The sequence below is a fragment of the Budorcas taxicolor genome, chromosome 3, assembly GCF_023091745.1.
Source record: "Budorcas taxicolor isolate Tak-1 chromosome 3, Takin1.1, whole genome shotgun sequence".
In the NCBI taxonomy this organism is placed as follows: Eukaryota; Metazoa; Chordata; class Mammalia; order Artiodactyla; family Bovidae; genus Budorcas; species Budorcas taxicolor.
The window spans coordinates 95,037,113-95,064,913 of record NC_068912.1 but is presented as its reverse complement, the minus strand read 5'-3'; the positions used below and the strand labels follow the sequence as shown (position 1 = coordinate 95,064,913).

General features: G+C 37.9%; 1 protein-coding gene across 5 annotated transcripts in view; it reads right to left on the bottom strand.

The window, feature by feature from the left end:
* Positions 1–27,801, bottom strand: part of EPS15 (epidermal growth factor receptor pathway substrate 15) — a 146,723-nt gene that overhangs the window by 47,551 nt on the left and 71,371 nt on the right. For all 5 annotated transcript variants that reach the window (XM_052638136.1, XM_052638137.1, XM_052638138.1 and 2 more), the window contains exon 13: positions 15,149–15,221. In XM_052638136.1, coding sequence (XP_052494096.1) covers positions 15,149–15,221 — 73 coding nt within the window. The remainder of the gene's footprint in view (positions 1–15,148; positions 15,222–27,801) is intronic.

Sequence of the window (27,801 nt, the reverse complement as noted above, 5' to 3'; positions counted from 1 at the left end):
TGGTAAATATATACAATTGTGCAAAAACCGCCACAATCCAGTTTTATAACACTTCATCACCTAAAAAGTTTCTTCATGCCATTCTGGAATCAATTCTCATTCCCCTTTCAAGCACCAGGCAACCAATGATCTGCTTTGTGTTACTATATTTTTACCTTAGACATTCTACATAAATAGAATAATATAATATGTAGTCTACTGAAATATGTAGTCTACCATATTCTTCTACCTAGCATAATATTTTGAGATTCATCCATGTTGTGAATGTATAAGTAGTCTGTTCCTTTTTATTGCTGAGTAGTATTCCACTGTATGGATATACCTGATGTACATCTAGCCTGATCCCAGTTTTGGGCTATTATGAGTAATAGAATATATTTCCTTCTATTAGAACATAAACGCCATGAGTCCAGGGATATTTGCAAATTTCATTCACTACTATATTCCTAGTTCCTAGTATAAAAGAAGTACTCCATAACTATGTATTGAATGATGATATCATCATAAAGATGTCAATTCTCACCTAATTAATCTATATACTCCAAAGAAAATCCTAACAAGATTTTCCAAGGAGCCTGACAAGCTGATTCTGAAACATATTTGGAAGAACAAAGGAAAAAAAGCTAAAACAGCATTATAAAATGTAAAAGGACTTACCGTATACAATATTATGAATTACTGGAAAGCTAAAATAGTTAACAGTTTTGTCTGATGCAAGGATAAAGGAAGAAAAAAGCAGAATTCAGACACAGATTTCAATTAGAATTTAGACATACACAGAAAAAATGATGAGAAGACATGACATTAAAGCAAAACGGAGGAAAAGAGAACTGATTAGTAAATGATGCTGGATGTACCCATATGGCAAAAAGAAAAAAATTATAACATCTCTAAACATACCAAACAGAAAAATAAATTTCAAGTATATTGCAAACCTAAGATGAAAAACAAAACTTTAAAATATGCAGAAGAAAAATAAAGATCTCAGTGTAGGAAAGAATTTCTTAAAAAAAGATAAACCATTTTAAAATGACATATTTATTTTTTCATCAATGTGCCAAGACTTTATGTTTAATGATAAAGGATACAGAGATTTTTAAAAATACAATGGGAAATCTTTGTACCTTCTGCTTTTCTGTGGACCTAAAGCTCAGTAAAAAATAAAGTCTATTTAAAAAAAAATACAAGGGAGATTTGGGAGACAAATGAAAGCAACCTTGCCATTCTCATTACTTATCAGGAAACACGGCACCCAGGATGGCCTAATTTACAAATCCTCTGACAACTGGGGTTCCTCATCTGAACCAGAGAAAATCATTTGAGTGACCATTTTCCTAATTCTCAGAAGAATGGTAAATTAATACTTCCACTGCAGATGCACAGGAGAGAGGTTAATTCATTATATATAAAGAATTCCACAAGGAATTAGGACTTGATGCTCTCCAGGAACCACAGGTGAGAATGAAGAATGGACTGATAACTCTAAGGCATGTGTCTGTGGGAGGTGGGCAGAGATCTTGAACAGGGTGAAGTAAAACTGTGAACGCAAATTTCTAAAAGTAACAGTAATTTTAAATAACATACTATCCAAAGAACACAATGATCACTCATCAGAATAAGAATCTAAGAACAACAGAGGAAACACTTATCAAAAAAAGGTCTCTGAATTATGGTTAAATAAGTGGCTGAACAATGCTTTTAACAATGCTTTTTATCCTATATTTTCTCAATCAACCAATTAATTTAAAAGTGCAACTACTATCATGCTGCTTTCCTTTAAAAAAAAATCCCCTTAAAATAGCCAACACAGTGGACAATCATGAAAGACTCTTCTTGGGCTAACATTACATGAGTCTAGGTGATTGCAGATTCACAATGGTAAGCTCCACTAGTATTTATCATAAATTTACCAGCATGTCTAAATTTTCCTCATGCCTAAATTTTTAACCGTGCTTACACTGTTAACAGATCCATACTCAAAATGGACATACATTGGCTCTTAACAAACACATGGTAGTTTAACTGTCCCTCCCCTGATTTCATAATTTTTGTTTGCCTTTGCTTTTTCCTATTTCAAACGTCCAACTGTCTTTAAAAAAAAGAACAAAACAACAATTCACTGCAAAGAAGATTTCAAAAATTTATGCTGGTTTCCTACTGTATAGTACAGGAAACTCTACTCAATGCTCTGTGGTGACCTAAATGGGAAGAAAATCCAAAAAAGAGGAGATGTATGTATGGGGGCTGCGTGCTTAGTCACTCAGTCGTGTCCGACTCTTACACTACGGACAGTAGCCTGCCAGGCTCCTCTGTCCATGGGGATTCTCGAAGCAAGAATACTGTGGGGGGTTGCCATGCCCTCCTCCAGGGGATCTTCCCAACCCAGGAATCAAACCCAGGTCTCCCACATTGCAGGTGGATTCTTTATCGTCTGAGCTGCCAGGGAAGCCCAACATATGTGTACATTTAGCTGATTCACTCTGTTGTACAGCAGAAAATAACACAACATTGTAAAGCAACTACACTCCAACACAAATTAATTTTAAAAATATGATGGTTCCCTCTTATCTATAACATAAAGTAAAACAGGTGACAGGATACCTTAGAACCTTCATTTCTGGTCCTCATGTTCACCTGTGCCCCATCCTCAACAGACCTTCTTTTTTCTCCAATAGACAATGTACTTCAAATGCCCTGTGCTTTTCCCATACCATCTGCTCTGTCTTGAATGCCCTTCCACACCATTCCTATCTGGAAGCTCACTTTTCATTCTTCAAGACCCAGCCAAATTTAATATGACCCACCTTGAGTTTCCTTTACCTGTACTCTTACGGCAGTTAGTACCTAACCTCTATTATCATACTTACTACAGTGTATTATATGTGTGTGTTAGTTGCTCATTTGTGCCCGACTCTCTGCGACCCCATGGACTATAGCCCATGAAGCTCCTCTGTCCAAAGAATTCTCCAGGCAAGAATACTGGAATAGGTAGCCATTCCCTTCTCCAGGGGATCTTCCTGACTTAGGGACCAAACTTGATCTCCTGCATCGCAGGCAGATTATTGACCATCTGAGTCACCAGAGAAACACAGTGTAAAAAACAATGTACTACAGTTACCTTTAAATAATAAACTCCTGACAGAGAGCCAATGCTTCATCTTTCTTAGAGGTTCCACAATCTAATACAATGTCTTGCACATTCCAGGCAATTAATCAGGCAATGATTTGTAACTATCACAAGGATTCTACTATCTGGGAGAAACTACTGGGGAATGAGCCTGAAGCTGACAGAAACAACTTCATGTTCTTTCAACATACTATAGAAAGCTTCACTCTATATTTAAACTATAGCAAAATATTAAAACTAGCCTCTAACTGACCTGCAGCAAATGCATTTTGTTAAATTAAAACAGGATCTAAATTTCTATACTGATTCAACATTTGTATAGAATGTAGACCAAGAATGATTTGACATTTTAAATTTCCATTATATGGAAATAATCTTTACTGCTTTAGCATGTCACTGTGGCATATATCTTTCTTGTGTTTTTTTTTTAACAGTATATTATATACTAATACTCTTTAGGAAGACATAATAACAGCTTCACTTTAACCCAGTACCTTGAAAAACTACAGTGGCTTGAAAAATTCTTGTAATTACAAAATATTTTGAAAGCACGCCATCTGCAGATCTGAAGTGATTTTTATATTTGGGAATATAATCCATTGTCAATACTAGGTTATAAAATTATTATATGGTTTATACATAACAATATGCTGACCCAAAAGGCATTTTTAAAGAAATGCTTAACAGGAATAAGGAAAAATATGTTACTTATTCCCATTTTCAAAAATTCTAATTTCCTACCCTCTCCCCAACCCCCCCTAAAAAAATCTTAGACTTTGCATCTCTAATAATAATATCTAGTCTTTATAAATATGTAATTTTGATGTCTCTACTTTCATTCTAAATCCAATTAAGAAAAATGAAATTTGCCTTAAAAGGGTCACACAATATAAGAAAATGACTAAGATAAAATGCTAATTTTTAAAAGTTGAATACAAAGGCATATACAGTATGACTGCAAATAAACATAAAGCCATGCATATATACTCAGAAAATATAGCAAAATGTTAACCATGACTCTCCCTTAAATGTGTAATTGTAGAGTTTCTTTTTATACCTTTCTTTAGTTTACAAGATTAACATGCACTCATATTACTTTTATAATCAGAAAATGTCAAGTCTGCAGTTTTTAAGTATCACATATCATATGGTTTCATACCAATATAAAAATATTCTGATGCAAGTGAATTTTTAATGTAAGAATTACCAATAGTAGGATCAATGCTGGTTTCCTTTAATAAAATGAACCAGATCTCAAAACTTGTATTTTTTAGTGAGTCACACTTTAAACACATCCCTAGAAGATAGGTTTATGTAAGAGGAAAGGGAATAAACAAATCAATATAACATTTCCTCACTCTTGTCCTTTCTCTTTCAAAGAGCAAACATATTCCCTCAAATTTCCCAACCTCACTTTTATGCTACAGTAAAAATCCACATAGTAACGCAAAAGTATGGGCCTTGAGGGAAAGGTTATTGAAAAAATACCTCACATTGGTGACATATTTTAAGCTGGATAGAGGTCCATATTCAAATTAATGCCTCTCCATGTCTATTTTAAATATGAAAAATGATCTTCTCTAAAAAAATTCCAACACTAATCCACACACACAAAGGTCTTCTTTTTCAGTAAGCAAACTTAAAATTATTTAACTGCACAGAAGCAAAATGAACAGATTGCAAACATAAACACTAGGAAGAAAAAGAATCAAATTTCACTACAAAATTACTTGGTAAGGCTGCCACCACTGTAACGTAATTTTCACAACAATTTCAATATCCATATCTACTTGGCTATTTTATTTTGGCACCGAATGGTTTATCCTGAGACTAAGTGAAGTCAGCAGATGTACATCTCTCTCCCTGCCCACCCTTGACTAGGACAGTGGCAGGTTCTCTCAGCAAACACCATCTTCCACTAAACTAGAATAATTTTCTCTTAATCTGAAGGTAGCCCTTTGGAGAAATCCTCTCCTGAATTAAGGTACAACATCAGCTACTATCAAATGCCAACTCATCAAAGAAGTGACTAAAGAAGCTTGTAGATGTCTTCCTAGTTATGCTCTATTTTCCATGATCATGCTCTACTTGCTCACCTGTGCCATCAACAGCAAAAGAAAAGAGGGTAGTAGCAATTAGGAAATGGCAAGGATAGTGAACAAGACTACTGTAATGCACGGCCACGGTTTGCTTTAGAAAAATACCAAAGCAAGCCACATCCAAGGTTCTTTATTCAGGAGTGAAAGGATCCTTGATCTGCAATCTTGGCTTTATTTAAAACTAAATTTCAAGGAAAATATCCTATTTTCTAGAAATCACACAAGACAAAGAAAATGATAAACTTGTCCCCATCCCTCCATATCCTCTGAAGTGCTACGGAGGGTAGTGGAAATAAAATTTAAACAAATATATAAAAGCTCTCAGCTATATTCAAGAATAATTCATTTTAGCAACCCAAATCGGCTATACAACCAAAGAAGTAAATCTATGAAACATGAATACATTTAGATCTATTTCATATAAATACAGAGTAAAAAATACACAAAAAGGATACTAATTTATAAATAAAACACTTACTTAGAAAAAAAACCAAAGCATACATACAGTATATCTATACTTGAAAAGTTACTATAGAGAATAAAGGAATTTTAAGTATTTTGGTAATCTTACAGAAAATGCTATTTAATTGATTAAAAAACTCTACAGACTCATCCAGAACTAAAAATAATCAGGTACATTCATTATGTTGGCCTAATTCTCAAAATAGAAATTACAGGAATATCCTTAACATATAAAAGTATCAACTATAAAGCAAGATATTTTTTAAGCCAAAGACCAGAAAGGGAACCTATTAAACTAGGGTAGACGTTAGAAAACCTCACTAATAGCCTGCTTTTATTTCTCAATCATATGCTTCTCAGCATGTTCTAAGAGCACTATCGCCAGGAAAAGAATGTTGAGCTCATGTATCTAATTTTATTTTCACCCAAAATAAATCATCTTTCTTCATCTAGGGGGAAAAAAATGGGCAATTACTATAAGCTACTAAATCTTTGTTGATGAAGTTTAAATAACTGTGAGCTTCTCTCTCATGAAGGTAGTATGAACAATATGGAAAAGTCTGACTCTTCACGATACCAACTGTGTTCCCAATCCTTTCTGCCTGTGGTTTTTGGGTGTCTCTTGTCCCATTTTTAATTTCATGCACAAAATGGAAGCTTATTCATTTCTACTGTCAATAGCTTCCTTAAATTTACCTCCATCTAAGAATATATTACCATCTACACTATAAGATATGATCCAAGGTACAATTTTTAAGCTTAGGGAGCTCACAATATAGGCTGTAAGATATTGAAATCTATATACATACACATTAAATGGGTATAATAAGATAACATACTGGTATGCCATATAAGCGTACACACATTCCTCTGGAAGTTCCAATGCAAGAAAGACAAGCAAACTGAAGGGACAGAGAAGGGAAAATTTAGAGAAGTGATGAGTCTCAGTTGGATTTTAAGACATGGGTGGAATTCACATAAATAGGAAGATAGGGAACATTCTAGATTGCAGTAACAAAAGTTATAAGAGTGAGAATAACAAAGAGCAAGTGTATGCCACACAGTTCAGAAGCAAGCAATCAAAAAATAAGTAGTACAAGAGGATGGCCTATAATATTTTTTTTCTACTTCCAATATACCCATGAGGATGACATTCTCCCACCACTAACAGTGGCAGTGGGCAGCAGTAAAGATTTTCACATATGAGAGTCATAATTACTAAAACTGGTTTGGGTAGAAAGCAAGGAGGAGGATGGAGTAAGCACTTAGACCTGACTTAAAAATTTCAGATGTTAGATAACAGGGGCGGCAGTAGTTAGAAAGAAAAACAGACAGGAAAATTCAAAACTTGTAGTCAATTTTTTTCAGCAAGGTGAGACTCATTTTAGATATACTGGATTTGAAATGATAAACCTCAAAATGCCTCACTGGAGACGTGAGACTTCCACTCTAGAGAGTTGAGGGCTTAACAGATATTTGGGAATCATCAGTATATGGTATGTGGATGACAAAGGGTAGGGAAAAGGGAGGAAAGAGGGGGTCAGATTGTGTCCATCAGTCCTGGGCAAAGCAACAGAAGCAAAAGGTCAAAGAAGGAGGGCTACGAATATTCAGGAGAATGCAACCCAAGAAATCAGTAACCAATGCAGGAAGGACCCACGGATTTGGCCTTAAGATCTTGGTCCTGGGGAGATAAATTAAGCACAAAGGTATGGGTGAAAAGGAAATTAAGCAAGATTACTGAAAAGCTAGGAAGGGGGGAAAGGGTCACACAAAGCAACAAAAATAGAGAAAAATAGGCTGGCAGTTAAAGTGACAGCAACAGGGGGAAAAAAAACTGATTAGTCCTACATGCAGATAGGGCTTCCCAGGTGGTGCTAGTGGTAAATGTAGGAGACACCTGCCAACGTAGGAGACACAAGAGACATAAATTAGACCCCTGGGTCAGGAAGAGCCCCTGGAGGAGGGAATGGCAAACATCCAGTACTCTTGCCTAGAATCCCACGGACAGAGGAGCCTTGCAGGCTACAATTCACAGGGTCGCAAAGAGTCGAACACACTGAAGCAACTTAGTGCATGTGCGTACATGCACACAAACACACACACATACATGCAGTCTGATATGAATAAAAGTCAGAGAAGGGCATGATGATGAAGGGAGAGTAACAAAGAGATGGCAGTAAGATATAGAATAATATCACCAATTAGAACATCTACTGAACTCTAACCCTGTGCCTATTACTCTGAGGCACTTTACCAACAATATAACAGCAAACTCTGCTATCTCATGTTACAGAAGTGAAAACTAATGTGCAGAGTGCTTACATTTCTTCCTTAGGATCTCAATCTTCAGAAGAGCTTGGTATCAAGGTTCTCTGATACCAAGTCGTTCCTATAAGCTTCTATGCAAAATTGAAGAAAGTGTACATGAGGGTGAATTCCTAAATATTTGTTGACTATCTTGAAGGACAGTTTTTTGTTTTTTGTTTTAGATTCTGTGTTATTACTGTCCAAATACATGAAGTTCTGATGAAATAAAATCATACGGTACAGATAAAAACAGGCTATGAGAGCCAAGTCGTTTTAGGGCAAAATGGCAGTTCACTCAACAGTTTTTTTTTGTTGTTTTTTTTTTTTTAGGAATTAGAAATGTTTAAAAATAGATATGGTGGTTTCTGAAAAAGAAAAAGAGAAGTGAAAAAGAAAGGAAAAAAAAAGAAAAGAAGAACAGGAGGGCAGGAGAAGAAAAGAAAGAAACCACTGAGGAAATGTTGTTAGCTTACAAGAAAATCTGACTTAGAAAGAAGCGACAAATGCTAAAAAATGCATAGACTTTGTGCTGGTTAATGCAATGGTAAACAACAGAATATACAGGCGTCATAATACTTCCGTAATGTGTACATATAATGCCTCTAGCACTTCTGGAAAACATGCAGACACTAATTAAAGGTCATTCTAGATAAAAATACATATTTCTTTAAAGGGGTGCGGATGGCAGGAAGGGGAGTGTGATCTCAGAACACATCCTCACAGATGTACAAAGATGAAACTATGTTTTTTTGGATAATTCTAGTGAATGTGGCAGCAAAAATTTGTTGCAAGGATGTTGGCTGGTTTTCACAAAGTTTGTTTTTTACAAATGGAGCTATAAGGTTATATTTGAAGAAAATTTTTAATAAAATTGTGCATATGCAGTTTAAGGTAGGAAAGAATGTGGGTCTAACTTCTTCCTGTAACAACAAGAAACTCAAACCATAAACATTTGAGATAGAACAGCCTTTTACAGTTTCGCCCCCTTGCATCATTTTGGATCTAATTTCTCCACAGAACTTGACAAACTAACAGTGTACCTCATATGAATGAACAGTGATCATCTCATGACATAAAATACAAAGTTAATTGTTCATTTGTTCTTCAAGAAAAAAATCGTGAACTGTGTATTCTCAAGATGGTAATGTATCAGAACACAGACAGGAAACAAACATGGACAAAATTAATTATGTAGCAGACCTTCTAATTTACTTGAATTAGAAAGACTATATAAATGCTAAAAAAAACAAAAAAAAAAACTAGTCTTTTGGCACTTTGATCAAATCACTGACAGGAGTTACCCCATGTCTGAGGTCAGGGGCAGAAGCCAGGAGGACCCCATGCCCCAGCAGCAGCGGCCAAGAGGAGTTACCCCCCGTCCAAGGTCAGGGGCAACAGCCGAGGATGCCAGGCTGTGACGGCACAGGAACGGCCCAGAGGAGCTATTCCACGTGCAAGGTCAGGAAGGGCGGCGGTGAGGAGATACCCCTCGTCCAAGATAAGGAGCAGCAGCGGCGCTTTGCTAGAGCAGCCGTGAAGAGATACCCCACGCCAAGGTAAGAGAAACCCAAGTAAGACGGTAGGTGTTGCAAGAGGGCATCAGAGGGCAGACACACTGAAACCATAATCACAGAAAACTAGCCAACCTAATCACACTAGGACCACAGCCTTGTCTAACTCAATGAAACTAAGCCATGCCCATGGGGCCACCCAAGACGGGCGGGTCATAGTGGAGAGGTCTGACAGAATGTGGTCCACTGGAGAAGGGAACAGCAAACCACTTCAGTATTCTTCCCTTGAGAACCCCATGAACGGCATGAAAAGGCAAAATGATAGGATACTGAAAGAGAACTCCCCAGGTCAGAAGGTGCCCAATATGCTACTGTTGATCAGTGGAGAAATAACTCCAGAAAGAATGGAGGGATGGAGCCAGGGCAAAAACAATACCCAGTTGTGGATGTGACTGGTGATAGAAGCAAGGTTTGATGCTGTAAAGAGCAATATTACATAGGAACCTGGAATGTCAGGTCCATGAATCAAGGCAAATTGAAGTGGTCAAACAAGAGATGGCAAGAGTGAACGTCAACATTCTAGGAATCAGCGAACTAAAGTGGACTGGAATAGGATGGGTGAATTTAACTCAGATGACTATTATATCTACTACTGCAGATAGGAATCACTTAGAAGAAATGGCGTAGCCATAGTGGTCAACGAGAGAGTCCGAAATGCAGTACTTGGATGCAATCTCAAAAACGACAGAATGATCTCTGTTCATTTCCAAGGCAAACCATTCAATATCACAGTAATCCAGGTCTATGCCCCAACCAGTAACGCTGAAGAAGCTGAACGGTTCTAAGAAGACCTACAAGACCTTTTAGAACTAACACCAAAAAAAGATGTCATTTTCACTATAGAGGACTGGAATGCAAAAGTAGGAAGTCAAGAAACACCTGGAGTAACAGGCAAATGTGGTCTTGGAATGCAGAATGAAGCAGGGCAAAGACTAATAGAGGTTTGTGAAGAAAATGCACTGGTCATAGCAAACACCCTCCTCGAACAACACAAGAGAAGACTCTACACATGGAAATCACCAGATGGTCAACACTGAAATCAGATTGATTATATTGTTTGCAGCCAAAGATGGAGAAGCTCTATACAGTCAAAAAAAACAAGACCAGGAGCTGACTGTGGCTCAGATCATGAACTCCTTATTGCCAAATTCAGACTTAAAGTGAAGAAAGTAGGGAAAACTACTAGACCATTCAGGTATGACCTAAATCAAATCCCTTATGATTATACAGTGGAAGTGAGAAATAGATTTAAGGGCCTAGATCTGAATAGATAGAGTTCCTGATGAACTATGGATTGAGGTTCGTGACATTGTACAGGAGACAGGGATCAAGACCGTCCCCATGGAAAAGAAATGCAAAAAAGCAAAATGGCTGTCTGGAGGAGGCCTTACAAATAGCTGAGAAAAGAAGAGAAGCAAAAAGCAAAGGAGAAAAGGAAAGATACAAGCATCTGAATGCAGAGTTCCAAAGAATAGCAAGAAGAGATAAGAAAGCCTTCCTCAGTGATCAATGCAAAGAAATAGAGGAAAACAACAGAATGGGACAGGCTAGAGATCTCTTCAAGAAAATTAGAGATACCAAGGGAACATTTCACGCAAAGATGGGCTCAATAAAGGACAGAAATGGTATGGACCTAACAGAAGCAGAAGATATTAAGAAGAAGCGGCAAGAATACACAGAAGAAATGTACAAAAATGATCTTCAAGACCAAGATAATCACAATGGTATAATCACTCACCTAGAGCCAGACATCCTGGAATGTGAAGTCAAGTGGGCCTTAGAAAGCATCACTACGAACAAAGGTAGTGGAGGTGATGGAATTCCAGTTGAGCTGTTTCAAATCCTGAAAGATGATGCTGTGAAAGTGCTGCACTCAGTATGCCAGCAAATTTGGAAAACAAAGGTGAGTTTTCTTTCCAATCCCAAAGAAAGGCAATGCCAAAGAACGCTTAAACTACCACACAACTGCATTCATCTCACACGCTAGTAAAGTAATGCTCAAAATTCTCCAAGCCAGGCTTCAGCAATACACGAACCAAGAACTTCCAGATGTTCAAGCTGGTTTTAGAAATGCAGAGGAACCAGAGATCAAATTGCCAACATCTGCTGGATCATTTAAAAACCAACAGAGTTCCAGAAAAACATCTATTTCTGCTTTATTGACTATGCCAAAGCCTTTGACTGTGTGGATCACAATAAACTGTGGAAAATCCTGAAAGAGATGGGAATACCAGACCAAGCTGATCTGCCTCTTGAGAAACCTATATGCAGGTCAGGAAGCAACAGTTAGAACTGGACATGGAACAACAGAGACTGGTTCCAAATAGCAAAAGGAGTACGTCAAAAGGCTATATTGTCACCCTGCTTATTTAACTTATATGCACAGTACATCATGAGAAATGCTGGGCTGGAAGAAGCATACGCTGAAATCAAGATTGCTGGGAGAAATATCAATAACCTCAGATATGAAGATGACACCACCCTTATGGCAGCAAGTGAAGAACTAAAGAGCCTCTTGATGAAAGTGAAAGAGGAGAGCGAATAAGTTGGCTTAAACTCAACATTCAGAAAATGAAGATCATGGCATCTGGTCCCATCACTTCATGGGAAATAGACGGGGAAACAGTGGAAACAGTGTCAAACTTTATTTTGGGGGGGCTCCAAAATCACTGCAGATGGTGACTGCAGCCATGAAAGTAAAAGACGCTTACTCCTTGGAAGAAAAGTTATGACCAACCTAGGTAGCATATTAAAAAGCAGAGACATTACTTTGCAAACAAAGGTCCGTCTAGTCAAGGCTATGGTTTTTCCAGTAGTCGTGTATGGATGTGAGAGTTGGACTGTGAAGAAAGCTGAGCACCAAAGAATTGATGCTTTTGAATTGTGGTGTTGGAGAAGACTCTTGAGAGTCCCTTGGACTGCAAGGAGATCCAGCCAGTCCATTCTGAAGGAGATCAGCCCTGGGATTTCTTTGGAAGGACTGATGCTAAAGCTGAAACTCCAGTACTTTGGCCACCTCATGCGAAGAGCTGACTCATTGGAAAAGACTCTGATGCTGGGAGGGATCGGGGGCAGGAGGCGAAGGGGACGACAGAGGATGAGATGGTTGGATGGCATCATGGACTCGATGGACGTGAACTTCGGGAGATGGTGACCGACAGGGAGGCCTGGCGTGCTGCGATTCATGGGGTCGCAAAGAGTCGGACACAACTGAGCGACTGAACTGAACTGAAAGAGGCTTTGAAAGTCTGGTTTCTGTACTTGAGATATGAGCTCATATTATCACAATCAATAACTTTATAAATATAGAGAACAGCTAGAATATGCAGAAAAGCCATATTTGATTAAGGCAGAAAGACATTTACTGATGAGTCAAAATTCTCTTACTTCTCCCTTGATGCCTTCATTTTGGTATTTTTCATTAGCACCTACCTTAGAAAATGGGGTCAGAAGGAAGCAGGGAAGCTATAGTAAAATGCCTTTTGTCAGAGAAATTAGAAAATAAATACTAAAAGTTCAAGTTAGTTACAGATTTTAATTATTCATGTTATTCCTAGTCTATTCATGTTATGCCTCATTACCAATGGCTAATTCAGAGTAAACTCAATAGGTAATACAATATACTTATTAACACTTTCAGGTAAGTGGTCTTGCTTCAGAAAATCAAAAATAATCACTAAAATGAAAGTTTTAATTACTTGTAGATGTCAATTATCCATGTCATTCTTCGTCTACTATCTCATTACCATGAACAAGACAAAAATACCTGTACTGACATGGAATGAGCAATGAATCTAGCAATGCAAAGCTTTAATCCTATGTTTTTTTTTCAGTGAACCTGCATGTTCAACCATTACAACCTGCCCTATACTCACCATGCTCTACATGCTCTAAAATACCTTTTATTTACAGCACCTTATGCAAAAAAAAAAAGAAAAAAAAGTCAACTATTTAGACTCTCTCAGCCAAGACTTTCTCAGACATTTTGGATTCAGCAAACTTGAAGGTTTAACATGTACCTTACCATCAACACTAAGTAAAAGAAGGACTAGCATATAACAAAGAAATGTTGACTGACAACAAAACTTCTATAAATATAAGAAATCAAATATTTAAGGATAGCTGATTTAGCTTGAAAAGAACAGTGTAAATTTTAGTGTTCTCCCAAAGCAGCTATTTAAAATTCACAATCTCAAAAGATGCAGTAGTGAAAAACCATAGATAGATGTATACACACACACACACACACAGTGTCTACTGAAAAAACCTTGGTACTGTGAAACATATCTGGCTAAATTTAGAAGTTGTCCAATATTATATCAGTAACTACATCTACCTCTTCAGATTGAGAAAACTTTTGTAGATCATTTTATCTTCCATTCTTAAAATATTTTCAGCAGTAACTGCTTAAAGTCTACGACTCTTACATTTCTTAAGCTCAAAAATTGCACAAAAATCAAGTAATTGAGGATATCATTCCATATTTCACTATCACAAAGAGAAAGATATTAGTGACAATCTGTCAATTCTGTATCACCTTTAGGAAAACTCCAGTATGTATAATAAGTACAGTAATAGAATCAACTTCTAACAAGACGTCTCTCGATCTGGCTTCTTCAACCCCTCAGTAAATCATTCTCCCCACCCTAGCATGGTCCACCTGCCACAGCATCTCTGGTCAATGTGCCACATCCAAACAAAATAATGGATCTAACAGTTTTAGAGCTTCTGCCCATTTAAAACTATCAAGACAAGGAAACCCAGTATATGACTGTTGAGGTTAAGAAATGTCCATGATGAGCTGTTACTGGCAACTGCTACCAGTGCTTCTACATCCAACATCCTGTGCGTGCTGGTACAGCATTTAAGAAACGATGTCCCAATAACATGGCTATTGCTTATGGCTCCAAATGCAACACTGCCCAATTTCCTATATTTTAACATTTGAAATACCTCTTTTGTGTCATTCCCAATCAGAAAATGAGGTCTTTTTGTCTTTTCTATTTGTAAAACGAAGCTACTTAACACAGCACTTAGTGAAAATGAATTAAATCTCTTTAAGCCAAAGTTTAAGATATCCTGGCTACTAAGCACCTTATAAAATGCTATTTTGAATTGCTCCCTATCATTTCCCACCCTATTAGTACTGAGACAGTCCTTTAAAATATTAGGTCTCCTAGCTAACAAAATCTCACACCCATGAAAAACCAATTTGCGTTTTCATGATGATGATGATGCTCTCATTCATTCAGTTTTATTGGTGCAATAATATTTATATCACAAGTCATTCAAACTTACCTCTAAGGCTATAATATGCAGATACATATCATCTTAAAAATACTTTTAAAATGAGAAATTTATGCTGAAAAATACTGCTTTATCATTGTAGTGTAATCTTTGCAGGCCAGAGGAGAAAAATAATAATTTCATAAAAGATAAAGATTTATATCACATAAATAACAGGGATTCTCTTTACCTACTCACCAATACCATAACCATCACATTGTAAATGCCCCTCTACATTTAAAATGAATCCTACTAAATCAGAAATGGAATACTGAATTTGACAGTTCACATACCTGAACCTCACTTGTTCTCTGTTTAACAGCATCTTCTTTCTCCTTAAGGTCCTGTTCCACATTATTCTTTTCCCTAGAAGACCAGCAAACAATGCAAGAATATTTGAGAACATCAGCTACAGCCGGTATGGTTATCCATCCTCCTAATCCTGAATCGCTTTTTAAATACATGGTGAAACATTCAATTTTTAAATGAAGGGCAGCTTTTTCTACCCTCTTTTAATTATTTATGGAATAGAAATCAATATAAGCTCTATTAGTAAAAAAAAAAAATCGCTTTCTCACTAAAATGTGGTGAAAAGAGAATAGATTAAAAAAGGAAGAGGAGAAAAATAATCAATGAAACACTCAGGTTTCACTGATCTCACTGTTGCTATGGAAATGCTGTCCAATGAAAATTACTGGTGAAAAACAAGGAGGGGTTGCATCAGCTCTGTGAGCTTAACCCTTAAATACCACTGTTAAAATGAAAATGGCTAAGAGAAACAGTCAACAATATTAAGGAAAAGGACATTACTGAAGTGCTAATTTCCTCTTAAATCCCTTAAATCCCAATTTTAGAATGAAACAACAGACAAAATAGAAAAGACTACCAATACACAGTTTATCTGATCTATTCAATACTACATCTGCTCAAAAGCTATTTTAGGACCACCTTTCAATACCAATTGATCAAATATATAAGATAACGTGCACTGAGTGAAAAAAAGAATCACCTTAGCATTTATTTCTTTCTACTCTTCAGGTCATATATGTTAGGATCCACATTTACACTGAAATATCATTTTCTAAATTCTTATATGCTTCCATCAAAACTGGATACCTAATAAGGGACTCTTAAGCAATCTTAGATTTGGAATTACAAAACAGAGGGGTTTTTTTTGAAGTAAAAAATTTAAATGCCTGGTTGTACTGAAATCTCTCCCCTCCCCACGGCTCTCTTCACTTTCTTTTTCCACAAAATGAGATGAAAAAGCCACAGAGTTCTGCAAGAATAAACTTTTGGGGTGAGGGGAAGGTAATGAGGGCCAACAAGAAGGAGGGAGGATGCCACTCAAGAAGTCCTTCAGATTAGTACCGCAGAGTTTTTTCTTAGAGCTTCATGACTGTATTTCAGTTTCATCTTAAGACATAACCCAAACAGAAGTTCAGGCTCCGTTAAGCTGAGGCATAAAATAAAGTGAGAAAATTCTATCACAGGAGATACTTAAGGGACAAGTACATGCCACTTTTAAATTTCTCACCAATGTAGATAAAAATCAACTGTTTTGGATACATAGGTGCAATGCTCTTAAGATTTGCAGGAGGGGAAAAAAGTACAATAATAAAGCTATTTGTGTAAAGTTGATTTTAAATACTAAAGATGACCAAGGAGCTCACTGTTCGTCAGATGGGTCAAAATATGAGTCAAGATGTAGTGGAGGTTTTAAACATTCTCTTATCATACGAATCACTGTGGCAGCCCATTACTTCCATACCTCAAACTACTTATTAAGCAAAGGTCATCCCTCACTTCCAATCCTTAAAAAATTAGGTAAAATCGAGGGAAAAAAAAAAAAAACAACCCACAGGTAGAAAAATCTAAATATACTCCACAAATTCTGCAAGTTCAATCTTAGAAATTTTTTCTTTCCACCATATGTGAGCAGAGGAGTGTTTCCAGTCCTGCTGCAGCATGTCAAAAATCAGTCACATGAAACACCAGCCTCCTCCCTTCATCCCAAATCCTCAGAGGCATTCCACACAAGGTCAGTATCAACTCAGTTTCTTGTTTCTGACAGCAGATAGTAACAAAAACAGAAAATGCAACATAGCATCACAGACCAAACCTGCACACACTAATGTGCATGTTTGTATTCAATCCTTTCTTGCTCTGCTGTTAACTGCTGATACTGACCATGTCTGCTCAGATCAAGTGTGCATGAAGGAAAACAGGGTGCGAGAAGGCAGTGAACTGCCTTAACACAGCTAACACACAAGAATGGGAAAGCAAAAGAAGGAAGCTCATTCAGAGAAAAAGGAAAACAGATTACAAAGTACTCTCAGCTCTAACCAGCAAACAAAGTTGATGTTTGGGTAAAATGGAGGAAGAATATAAAGTAAAATCTCATGATTTTGGGTATGGGAGGGGTGGGGAGTGGTGGTGATATCAAACACCCTGAAGACCATTCCCAACTAAATAAATATAGGAATCTTTAGGGATTAATTTCTCTTTAATCTGAGATCAATTAAATTTAACTTTCAGTCTGTATTTATCTAGTGAAATTCTGGTCTCATAATAACTCCTTTTATTATCAAAATCAAGTAGTATAATTACTGAACAGAAAACTTTAAAAATGATAAAATGACCAGTTACAGCACTTTCTATACCAAACCTATGACTGATTCATGTTGCTGTTTGGTAGAAACCAACACTATATTATAAAGTAATTATCTTCAATTAAAACTAAATAAATTTTTAAAAATTAATGAATGAAACTCTATCCTAAAACGAAACTGAAAATCAAATAATTTTCTCATTAATATAGATGATAATTTCAGAGATACTAAATTGTTATTCTCTGGTATTCCACAGGCATTTAACCTCTATAATTATCTTTCTCATTTCAGTCAACTAAAAATATGTAAACACACTTTAGGTACACTAACGATGGCAGGCCATACTCCTTACATTCATCTCACTTTCAAACAACAGGTATATTTTTCTAAAGGTGACGAATATATAGTCAATACAAGAACATCCAAGCATTCTGTTTAACACTAGTAATTTAAAATTTTAATTATTTTCAAGACTCTGTGCCACAATAAAAAGATGTTTAGATACAGTTTCCTAAGGAGTCCATCAATACATGTGGATAAGACATACATATCTCAAAGACAGGTGTGTGAGCATTTTGTCACTATTCTCAGACATTGGGAAAAGCTACTGCCTTCACCTTAGCAACTTCTGGAAAAGGGAAATGATCCTACACACCCTTGATTTTAGACTAGATGGTAAAGCGTCTGCCTACAATGTGGAAGACCTGGGTTCGATCCCTGGGTTGGGAAGTCTCCTGGACAAGGAAATGGCAACCCACTCCAGTACTCTTGCCTGGAAAATCCTATGGACAGAGGAGCCTGGCAGGCTACCGTCCCTGAGGTCACAAAGAGTTAGACACAACTGAGTGACTTCACTCACTCACTGGCCCTATTTACTCCCAAGATTATAGCACATCTTGAAGAATCCACAAATATCAAAGCTGTAAAGAAAGGCCAGAAAAAGAGCTTTCTAGTGTTTCAAAGGCTGACTGTTTTGATTCCATAGAACCTGGAATCTGAACCAGCAAGAAAAGCAAAATACAAGGTAAGTTTTCAGAACCTGAAGTTTATAACTGCCTAAACTTATGATCAAGTAGTCAAACATCCCGCCAAGGACTAGAGGTTTGGATTCTAATCTGGTTCTGCCATGAAATGGTTTTTCTGACTCTGATAAGGTCATACAACTATTCAGAGCTTCAGTATTATTTTTCACTCTGCAGATGCTGATATCTCTACCATATTAAGATTTGTACAGTGAAATGCACAAGATAGCATGCAATTAAGAAAAAAGTAGGCACTGAGCCTACGCTATGATTTGGTTTTACCTGTAATATTACTATTACTCGAATTTTAAATAATATACATGGAGTAATTTTTAAATGTGTTAAACAGAATTATGGGATATCAGAAAGTTTATAAAACACTGATGTTGTCTAAATATTCAAAATAACTACTGTCTACTTTTAGAAATTCATTATACGGTTTTCAAAGCATAAGGCTTGGAGTAAAATAGTCCAAAATTCAAATACTGGCTCCATTACGGTCATCTTTGTTAAATCACTGAAGAAACAGCTACTTGTTCTAGTGGACCCTCCCTTCGTCTAGGACTCAGCAATCTTAGGAGACTGCTCCTCTCTCCCTATTATCTTTCTACCCATATAGTTCCAATCAGTTCAGTTCAGTTTTCAGTCGCTCAGTGGTGTCCAACTCTTTGCGACCCCATGAATCGCAGCACACCAGGCCTCCCTGTCCATCACCAACTCCCGGAGTTCACTGAGACTCATGACCATTGAGTCAGTGATGCCATCCAGCCATCTCATCCTCTGTCGTCCCCTTCTTCTCCTGCCCCCAATCCCTCCCAGCATCAGTCTTTTCCAATGAGTCAACTCTTCACATGAGGTGGCCAGAGTACTGGAGTTTCAGCTTTAGCATCATTCCTTCCAAAGAAATCCCAGGGCTGATCTCCTTCAGAATGGACTGGTTGGATCTCCTTGCAGTCCAAGGGTCTCTCAAGAGTCTTCTCCAACACCACAGTTCAAAGGCATCAATTCTTCGGTGCTCAGCCTTCTTCACAGTCCAACTCTCACATCCATACATGACTACTGGAAAAACCATAGTCTTGACTAGACGGACCTTAGTCGGCAAAGTAATATCTCTGCTTTTCAATATGCTACCTAGGTCAGCCATAAGTTTTCTTCCAAGGAGTAAGTGTCTTTTAATGTCATGGCTGCAGTCACCATCTGCAGTGATTTTGGAGCCCCCCAAAATGAAGTCTGACACTGTTTCCACTGTTTCCCCATCTATTTCCCATGGAGTGATGGGACCAGATGCCATGATCTTCATTTTCTGAATGTTGAGCTTTAAGCCAACTTTTTCCACTCTTCTCTTTTACTTTCATCAAGAGGCTTTTAGTTCCTCTTCACTTTCTGCCATAAGGGTGGTGTCATCTTCATATCTGAGGTTATTGATATTTCTCCTGGCAATCGTAATTCCAACTTGTGTTTCTTCCAGCCCAGCATTTCTCATGATGTACTCTGCATAGAAGTTAAATAAGCAGGGTGACAATATACAGCTTTGACGTACTCCTTTCCCTATTTGGAACCAGTCTCTGTTGTTCCTTGTCCAGTTCTAACTGTTGCTTCCTGACCTGCACACAGATTTCTCAAGAGGCAGGTTAGGCGGTGTGGTATTCTCATCTCTTTCAGAATTTTCCACAGTTTATTGTGATCCACACAGTCAAAGGCTTTGGCATAGTATATAACTATTTCTATAAACAGAAATAGATGTTTTTCTGGAACTCTCTTGCTTTTTCGTAGATCCAGCGGATGTTGGCAATTTGATCTCTGGTTCCTCTGCCTTTTCTAAATCCAGCTTGAACATCTGCAAGTTCACGGTTCATGTATTGCTGAAGCCTAGCTTGGAGAATTTTGAGCATTACTTTACTAGCGTGTGAGATGAGTGCAATTGTGCAGTAGTTTGAGCATTCTTTGACATTGCCTTTCTTTGGGATTGGAATGAACACTGACCTTTTCCAGTCCTGTGGCCATTGCTGAGTTTTCCAAATTTGCTGGCATACTGAGTGCAGCACTTTGACAGCATCATCTTTCAGGATTTGAAATAGCTCTAGTGGAATTCCATCTCCTCCACTAGCTTTGTTCATAGTGATCCTTTCTAAGGCCCACTTCCAATAGAAGATACCATCTTTTTCATCTTTTTAACCTCTCTAAATAATAATTGGCCAGTGATTAGCTTCCAACTAAAACTCAACCAGTCATAGCTTCCCACCTCATAATCACAGGGATTATCTCAAGATAGGTCCCTGATCAAAGCCAAGGTAGTTACAAACTTTATCTAAGATGCCTTTATTTGGAATTAGTAGAAAACAACAACATGAATTACTTTATAGAAGCAGGATTTTGGATTCAATTGAAATTAAGTTGCTATCAAGTCCAATTAAACTATTCAGTTTGGGTGATAAAAGTGCTGGAGATTCCCAGGCTGGCATAATTACTGTTGAAATACCATATGATAAATATACCACAGTGGTGACAGCTGCATAACAGTACAAATAGATCTATGCCACTGGTCTGTATGCCTAAAAATGGTTTTAAAACTGTCAACTTTTTGCTATGCATATTTTACCACAATAAAAAAAGTTAATAAAAAGGAAAGCACAGGGCTGAGAAAACTCTAGATAGCAGATTACTTTATCTAAGATGGAGGGTTCGGTTCAGTTCAAATCAGTCGCTCAGTCATGTCCAACACTTTGCAACCCCATGAATCGCAGCACGCCAGGCCTCTGTGTCCATCACCATCTCCCGAAGTTCACTAAGACTCACGTCCATTAAGTCCGTGATGCCATCCAGCCATCTCATCCTCTGTCGTCCCCTTCTCCTCCTGCCCCCGATCCCTCCCTGCATCAGAGTCTTATCCAATGAGTCAACTCTTCGCATGAGGTGGCCAAAGTACTGGAATTTCAGCTTTAGCATCATTCCTTCCAAAGAAATCCCAGGGCTGATCTCCTTCAGAATGGACTGGTTGGATCTCCTTGTGTTCCAACGGACTCTCAAGAGTCTTCTCCAACACCACAGTTCAAAGGCATCAATTCTTCGGTGCTCAGCCTTCTTCACAGTCCAACTCTCACATCCATACATGACCACTGAGAAAACCATAGCCTTGACTAGACGGACCTTAGTTGGCAAAGTAATGTCTCTGCTTTTGAATATGCTATCTAGGTTAGGTCCATGAATCAAGGCAAATTGGGAGTGGTCAAACAGAAGATGGCAAGAGTGAACGTCGACATTCTAGGAATCAGCGAACTAAAATGGACTCAAATGGGTGAATTTAACTCAGACGACCATTATATCTACTACTGCGGGCAGGAATCCCTCAGAAGAAATGGAGTTGCCATCATGGTCAACAAGAGTCCGAAATGCAGTACTTGGATGCAATCTCAAAAACGACAGAATGATCTCTGTTGTTTCCAAGGCAAACCATTCAATATCACAGTAATCCAAGTCTATGCCCCAACCAGTAACACTGAAAAAGCTGAAGTTGAACGGTTCTATGAAGATCTACAACACCTTTTAGAACTAACACCCCAAAAAGATGTCCTTTTCATTATAAGGGACTGGAATGCAAAAGATGGAGGGTTAATGTATGGTAAATAAAGCTGGAATGGTAGATCAGGTTATGATTATAAAACAACCTCAGTACTAGGTAAAGACACACAGATTTTTAATATAGGCAGGCAATGTGAGTAACCAAAGATCTGAGTTGTGATTTTTGAACTCCTGAATGGCATTATTTAACAACATAGCTCTTCTTTCTCTGCTGGTTTCTGCTTTATAGAGGAAGAGAGGAAGCAGAGGCTCTTATTATTGAGAAAGCTGATGACAGTTGCTAGAAAGGCAACAGAACACTCTGACTCTGCTTATCTTGGGAACTGTCAGAAGTCTTGAGCTGGATTAGAGTAACAACTGCAGACAGAAGATAAGAAAGTCTTGGCTTGTAATTCAAACCACTCTGAAAGTTAGACTCTAAGAATTCATATTTAGTTGAAAAAAAACAAAGTTTCAGAGTTAAGACATTGATTTGTACCCTAAGTTTTTAATTTCTCTTTGCCTTAAATATATAATGACTATACGACTGTATTATTTTATTCTTTTAACAAACAGCTATTTGAGTATCTGTGCTGTATTGCGCTTAGTCGCTAGGTCGTGTCCAGCTCTTTGCAACCCCATGGATTTTAGTCTTGCAGGCTCCTCTGTCCATGAGGATTCTCCAGGCAAGAATACTGGGGTGGGTTACCATGCCCTCTTTCAGGGGATCTTCTCAACCCAGGGATCAAACCCAGGTTTCCCGGACTGCAGGCGGATCCTCTACTGTCTGTGCCAACAGAGAAGACCATGAAAACTGGAGTGGATAGCCTATCCCTTCTCCAGGGGATATTCCCGACCCAGGAATCAAACTGGGATCTCCTGCATTGCAGGTGGATTCTTGACCAGCTGAGCCACCGGGGAAGCCCACTGAGTATTTACTATATACCAAACAAGATTAAACTTGGCCCCCTACTTATAGTTTGTTGGGAAGACAAACATAGCTGTTAATGATAGAACTACTAAGATAATAGCTATAAAAGCTCAAGTGCATTTGCTCCTATGGGAAAAAAAAACAAAACTTAGTTTTAAGAGGATGGCTTTTAAAATGAGTTTTAGTTTTGAAAAGTAAGTCCAAATATATTCATTGACAAAGACTGTTGAAAGGAAAGGCCAACTGGAGTCAGGAAAAAACAGACACTTTGGAGTGTGGCTCACGTGACCACTGCCCTGTCAGTGAAAGATTTCAAAACTAAACGATGGATTTTTTTTTTTTAAAGGAGAAATGAAAGTTTATTTTGCAAAGTCCAAATAATTAATTTATTCTACTTGCCTAGCAGGATAAAATGAGATGAAAAAACTCAAAGAAAAGAAATGTAAGACTAGGACTTAATTTTCTTAAAGTTGATGAGATTATTAATTTATATTCCACCTAGAAATACTTCAGCACAATGCCTAGCACATAATAAGCGCTTAGTAAATGCCAACTATCGTCTTCATCATCATCATCATCATCATCCAATTTACTAGCATAAAAGTATAAAATTTACTGGCTTTTTGGAAAGTTCTAATCAAGCATCTAATCACTTTATAGCCAAACAGATGGAGAAACAATGGAAACAGTGACAGAGTTTATTTTCTTGGGTTCCAAAATCATTGCAGATGGTGACTGAAGCCATGAAATTAAAAGACACATGCTCCTTGGAAGAAAAGCTATGACAAACCTAGACAGCATATTAAAAAGCAGAGACATTACTTTGCCGACAAAGGTCCATCTAGTCAGGGCTACAGTTTTTCCAGTAGTCATGTATGGATGTGAGACTTTGACCATAAAGAAGGCTGAGCGCCAAAGAATTGATGCTTTTGAACTGTGGTGTTGGAGAAGACTCTTGAGAGTCCCTTGGACTGCAAGGAGATCCAACCAGTCCATCCTAAAGGAAATCAGTCCTAAATGTTCACTGGAAGGACTGATGCTGAAGCTGAAGCTCCAATACTTTGGCCACCTGATGCAAAGAACTGACTCAGTGGAAAAGACCCTGATGCTGGGAAAGACTGAAGGCAGGAGGAAAAGGGGACGACAGAGGATGAGTTGGTTGGATGGCATCACCAACTCGATGGACATGAGTCTGAGCAAGCTTCAGGAGTTTGTGATGAACAGTGAAGCCTGGCATGCTGTAGTCCATGGGGTCGCAAAGAGTCAGACACGACTAAGTGACTGAAGTGAACTAAATCAAGCATCCAGAGTGATGATAGTTAGCACTTCAATATGTTGGTATCTGAAATTTCTTGGTAGATATTTTTGTTTCCCCAAAACAAACTGAAACACATTCTATAAAATGTACTGCTCTTAAAAGACGTAAATGCATCTTAATAAGCTATCAGTTTCACAAAATAATGCAAGCAAATAAAATGCCATTTCTAGAGGAAACAATAGATGCAAAGCAGAGATGTCCAAGAGAAATATAAGCCACACATGCAATTTTAAGTGATCTAATAGCTATATATTAAAAAGTAAAAAGAAACAAGTGAAATTTATTGTAATGTTTTATTTAATCCAAGATATAAAAAAATTCACATTCTTCTTTTGAAATCCAGTATATTTTATACTAAAAGCACATCTTAATTTGGATTAGCTATATTTCAAGGGCTCAATAGCCACATGCAGCTCGTGGCTGCTGTATTAACACAGACTCAGACTTGAGCAAGAAGGGTTCAAAAAAGAGAAGTTTCCCTAAGCAGAGGTTTTAAATGATGAGCCATGTACTCTATGTGAATACAAATTAAGGTGCCTCTCCTTATTACCAAACAAACAAACCCTACAACTTAGAGCTTCAATGACTCAATCACTAATGGACTGTTGCTGCTGCTGCTAAGTCGCTTCAGTCGTGTCCGACTCTGTGCGACCCCATAGACAGCAGGCCACCAGGCTCCCCCGTCGCTGGGATTCTCCAGGCAAGAACACTGGAGTGGGTTGCCATTTCCTTCTTCAATGCATGAAAGTGAAAAGTGAAAGTGAAGTCGTTCAGTCGTGTCTGACTCTTAGCAACCTCATGGACTGCAGCCTACCAGGCTCCTCTGTCCATGGGATCCAGGCAAGAGTACTGGAGTGGGGTGCCACTGCCTTCTCCAAATGGACTGTTGAGGTAGCCACAACTGAGACCTTCTAGTATCAGTACCACAGGGCCACAAACAGATCAGATTGGATTTTATAAGCAAAAGAATTCCAGATTCAATAGTATAAGCAATGCTCTCTCCAGAGCTAATGTTTTCTCACAGTATTTAAACCAAAAACATAATTAAAAAAAAAAAATTCAAGCCACATGCTAATAGTGCCCCAAATATTTTTTAAAAATCAGCCCTATGTATGATTGAAGTAGAGATCTATATGTTTAGAGACACAGATTCTGGCTGCCCAGCTACACAGTTTGTCTCCAACTAGGGAAGCAACTGCTCATTCCATCACTCCAATCAATGTCTGCTTAGCACCTTTCAGTGAATGTTGTGCTCTAAGCACCGAGCTATGTTTTGGGTATGATGATGATGATGATTACTAACAAGCTTCGAGAATTTACCATGTTCCAAGAATTGTACTAGGCATTTTACATGGTATTATTCATATTTTCATTTTACAGATGAAGAAACAGGCACAGATAGGTAAGTAACTTGTCTAAGTCCTGACAGGAATCAAACAGGCAATCTGGTTAGAACACCCATGTTCTGAAATATATACTATATTGACTAATTAGAAATTATAAGAGACAGTTGGTATGTCACACAGAGCTCAGAGACTACTGGGGAAAGACATATAATTCAGTATCGTAAGTGTTCTGAGAGAAGGATATTAAGTGTTCTCTGACCTGAAGTGGGTATCAAGAAAAATTTCTTAGAAAAGTTGTGCATTCCTCATCTGAAAAATCAGGATAAGACTGCTCACCCTTCAGTGATGTTGCAAGAATTAAATAGGAGAACTTATATAAAGCAGGCATAGCACAATGCCTAATAACTACTATTGTAATCATCTATCCTGTTTACTGGCCCGAAATCAGGATAACAAACTGGCCTGACAGGATGTAGCTTTTACTTCCTGATGTTCTGGCTAAAAAGACAGAGACAGGAAGGAAGTAAAATCTGGGAGAAGACAAATAAATATTAACTCCTGCCTCAGCATAATCCAGGAGAAGGCAATGGCACCCCACTCCAGTACTCTTGCCTGGAAAATCCTATGGACACAGGAGCCTGGTAGGCTGCAGTCCATGGGGTCGCTAAGAGTCAGACATGACTGAGCGACTTCGCTTTCACCTTTCACTTTCATGCACTGGAGAAGGAGATGGCAACCCACTCCAGTGTTCTTGCCTGGAGAATCCCAGGGACGGGGGAGCCTGGTGGCCTGCCGTCTATGGGGTCGCACAGAGTCGGACATGACTGAAGTGACTTAGCAGCAGCAGCAGCAGCATAAGCCACCACCACCACACTAAGAGACTGAAACAATTTCTTGGTATGTTTCACCTTTCATTGCCAAGAACTTCTATATTTAAGCTACTTTACTTTCAGAGCAAGGGTTCTTAAAAATTGGTTCATGGATAGTTTTAAGGGTCTAGGAACTCCTGAAACAAATGCAAGATGGTGTACATGCATAAATATGTTCTTTTTTTCTGGAGGTAGGGTCTAATAGCCTTTTTCAGATTCTCAAAGGAAATCCCTGACACGACAGATTGGCAAATAGGAAAAAAAAACAGTCTATTAACCTTAATGTTCCTGTGAGAATTAAAACCCCTTTTGTCTATAAAATCTTCTTCTATAGTCTTCAAAATAAACTATTATTCAGAAGATCCTTTGCTTTATTTAATCTTTAAGGATAGTTTCTAGACTGTCATAAGCTTTTCATGAATTAAGTCTGGGAATTACTTTAATATTTATAATACTCTTTGATTTATTCAACCTGTACTGAAATTTTGCAGTGTCAGGCACTGTTTGCATTAATTTCTAGACATAACCAAATGAGTAAGACACAGACCCTACCCTGAAGTAGTTCAGACTTTTTTTTAAAAAAAAAGGATATATTAAAAAAAAGATCACATTAAAATGTGGTGAGTACTATCCTTAAAAGAATGAAGACTCTCTAAGTAGAAAGGAAAGAAGAACTAGCAATCAAGGTTTCAGGAAGGGTTTGACAAAGGAGATGATATTTAAGCTGGGCCTTAAAGCAGGAATAAAGTTTACAAGGTAAAGGTGTGCTTAGACAAAGGGAAACAGTAGGATCACAGGCACAGAAGAATAAAAACTGGTGGCATGCTGAACTGAGAGGTAATAAGCCCACCCACCATACGGCTAGAGAAGAGGAATGAAACTGAAATGGCAGATTAAAGCATTATGCTGACCACCGAGAGAGGGGCCAAGAGCAAACACACAATATCTGTTCTAGGAGGTTTACTGTGGAAGCAGCGAAGACAAAGAACACCACAAAGGAAGAGACTTTATGCCATACTTGAAAAGTGAGATGGATCATGCTGGGGATATGGAGTCACTAAGGGATCCCAGTTGTATTTTCTATATCAGTTGGAAGAAGAATAGTCTCAATGAAAAAAGGAGAGACTCAAGCACACAGTTTATTAGGAGGTTATAGCAGTGATCCAGATAAAAGGTAAAGGCTAATTCTAAGACAGAAAAAGCAGAAAGGGCAGGACTGATTTCAATAATACTGAACAAATTATTTTCTCTATATACTTATATAAGCTATGTCTCTCTCTACATATATAG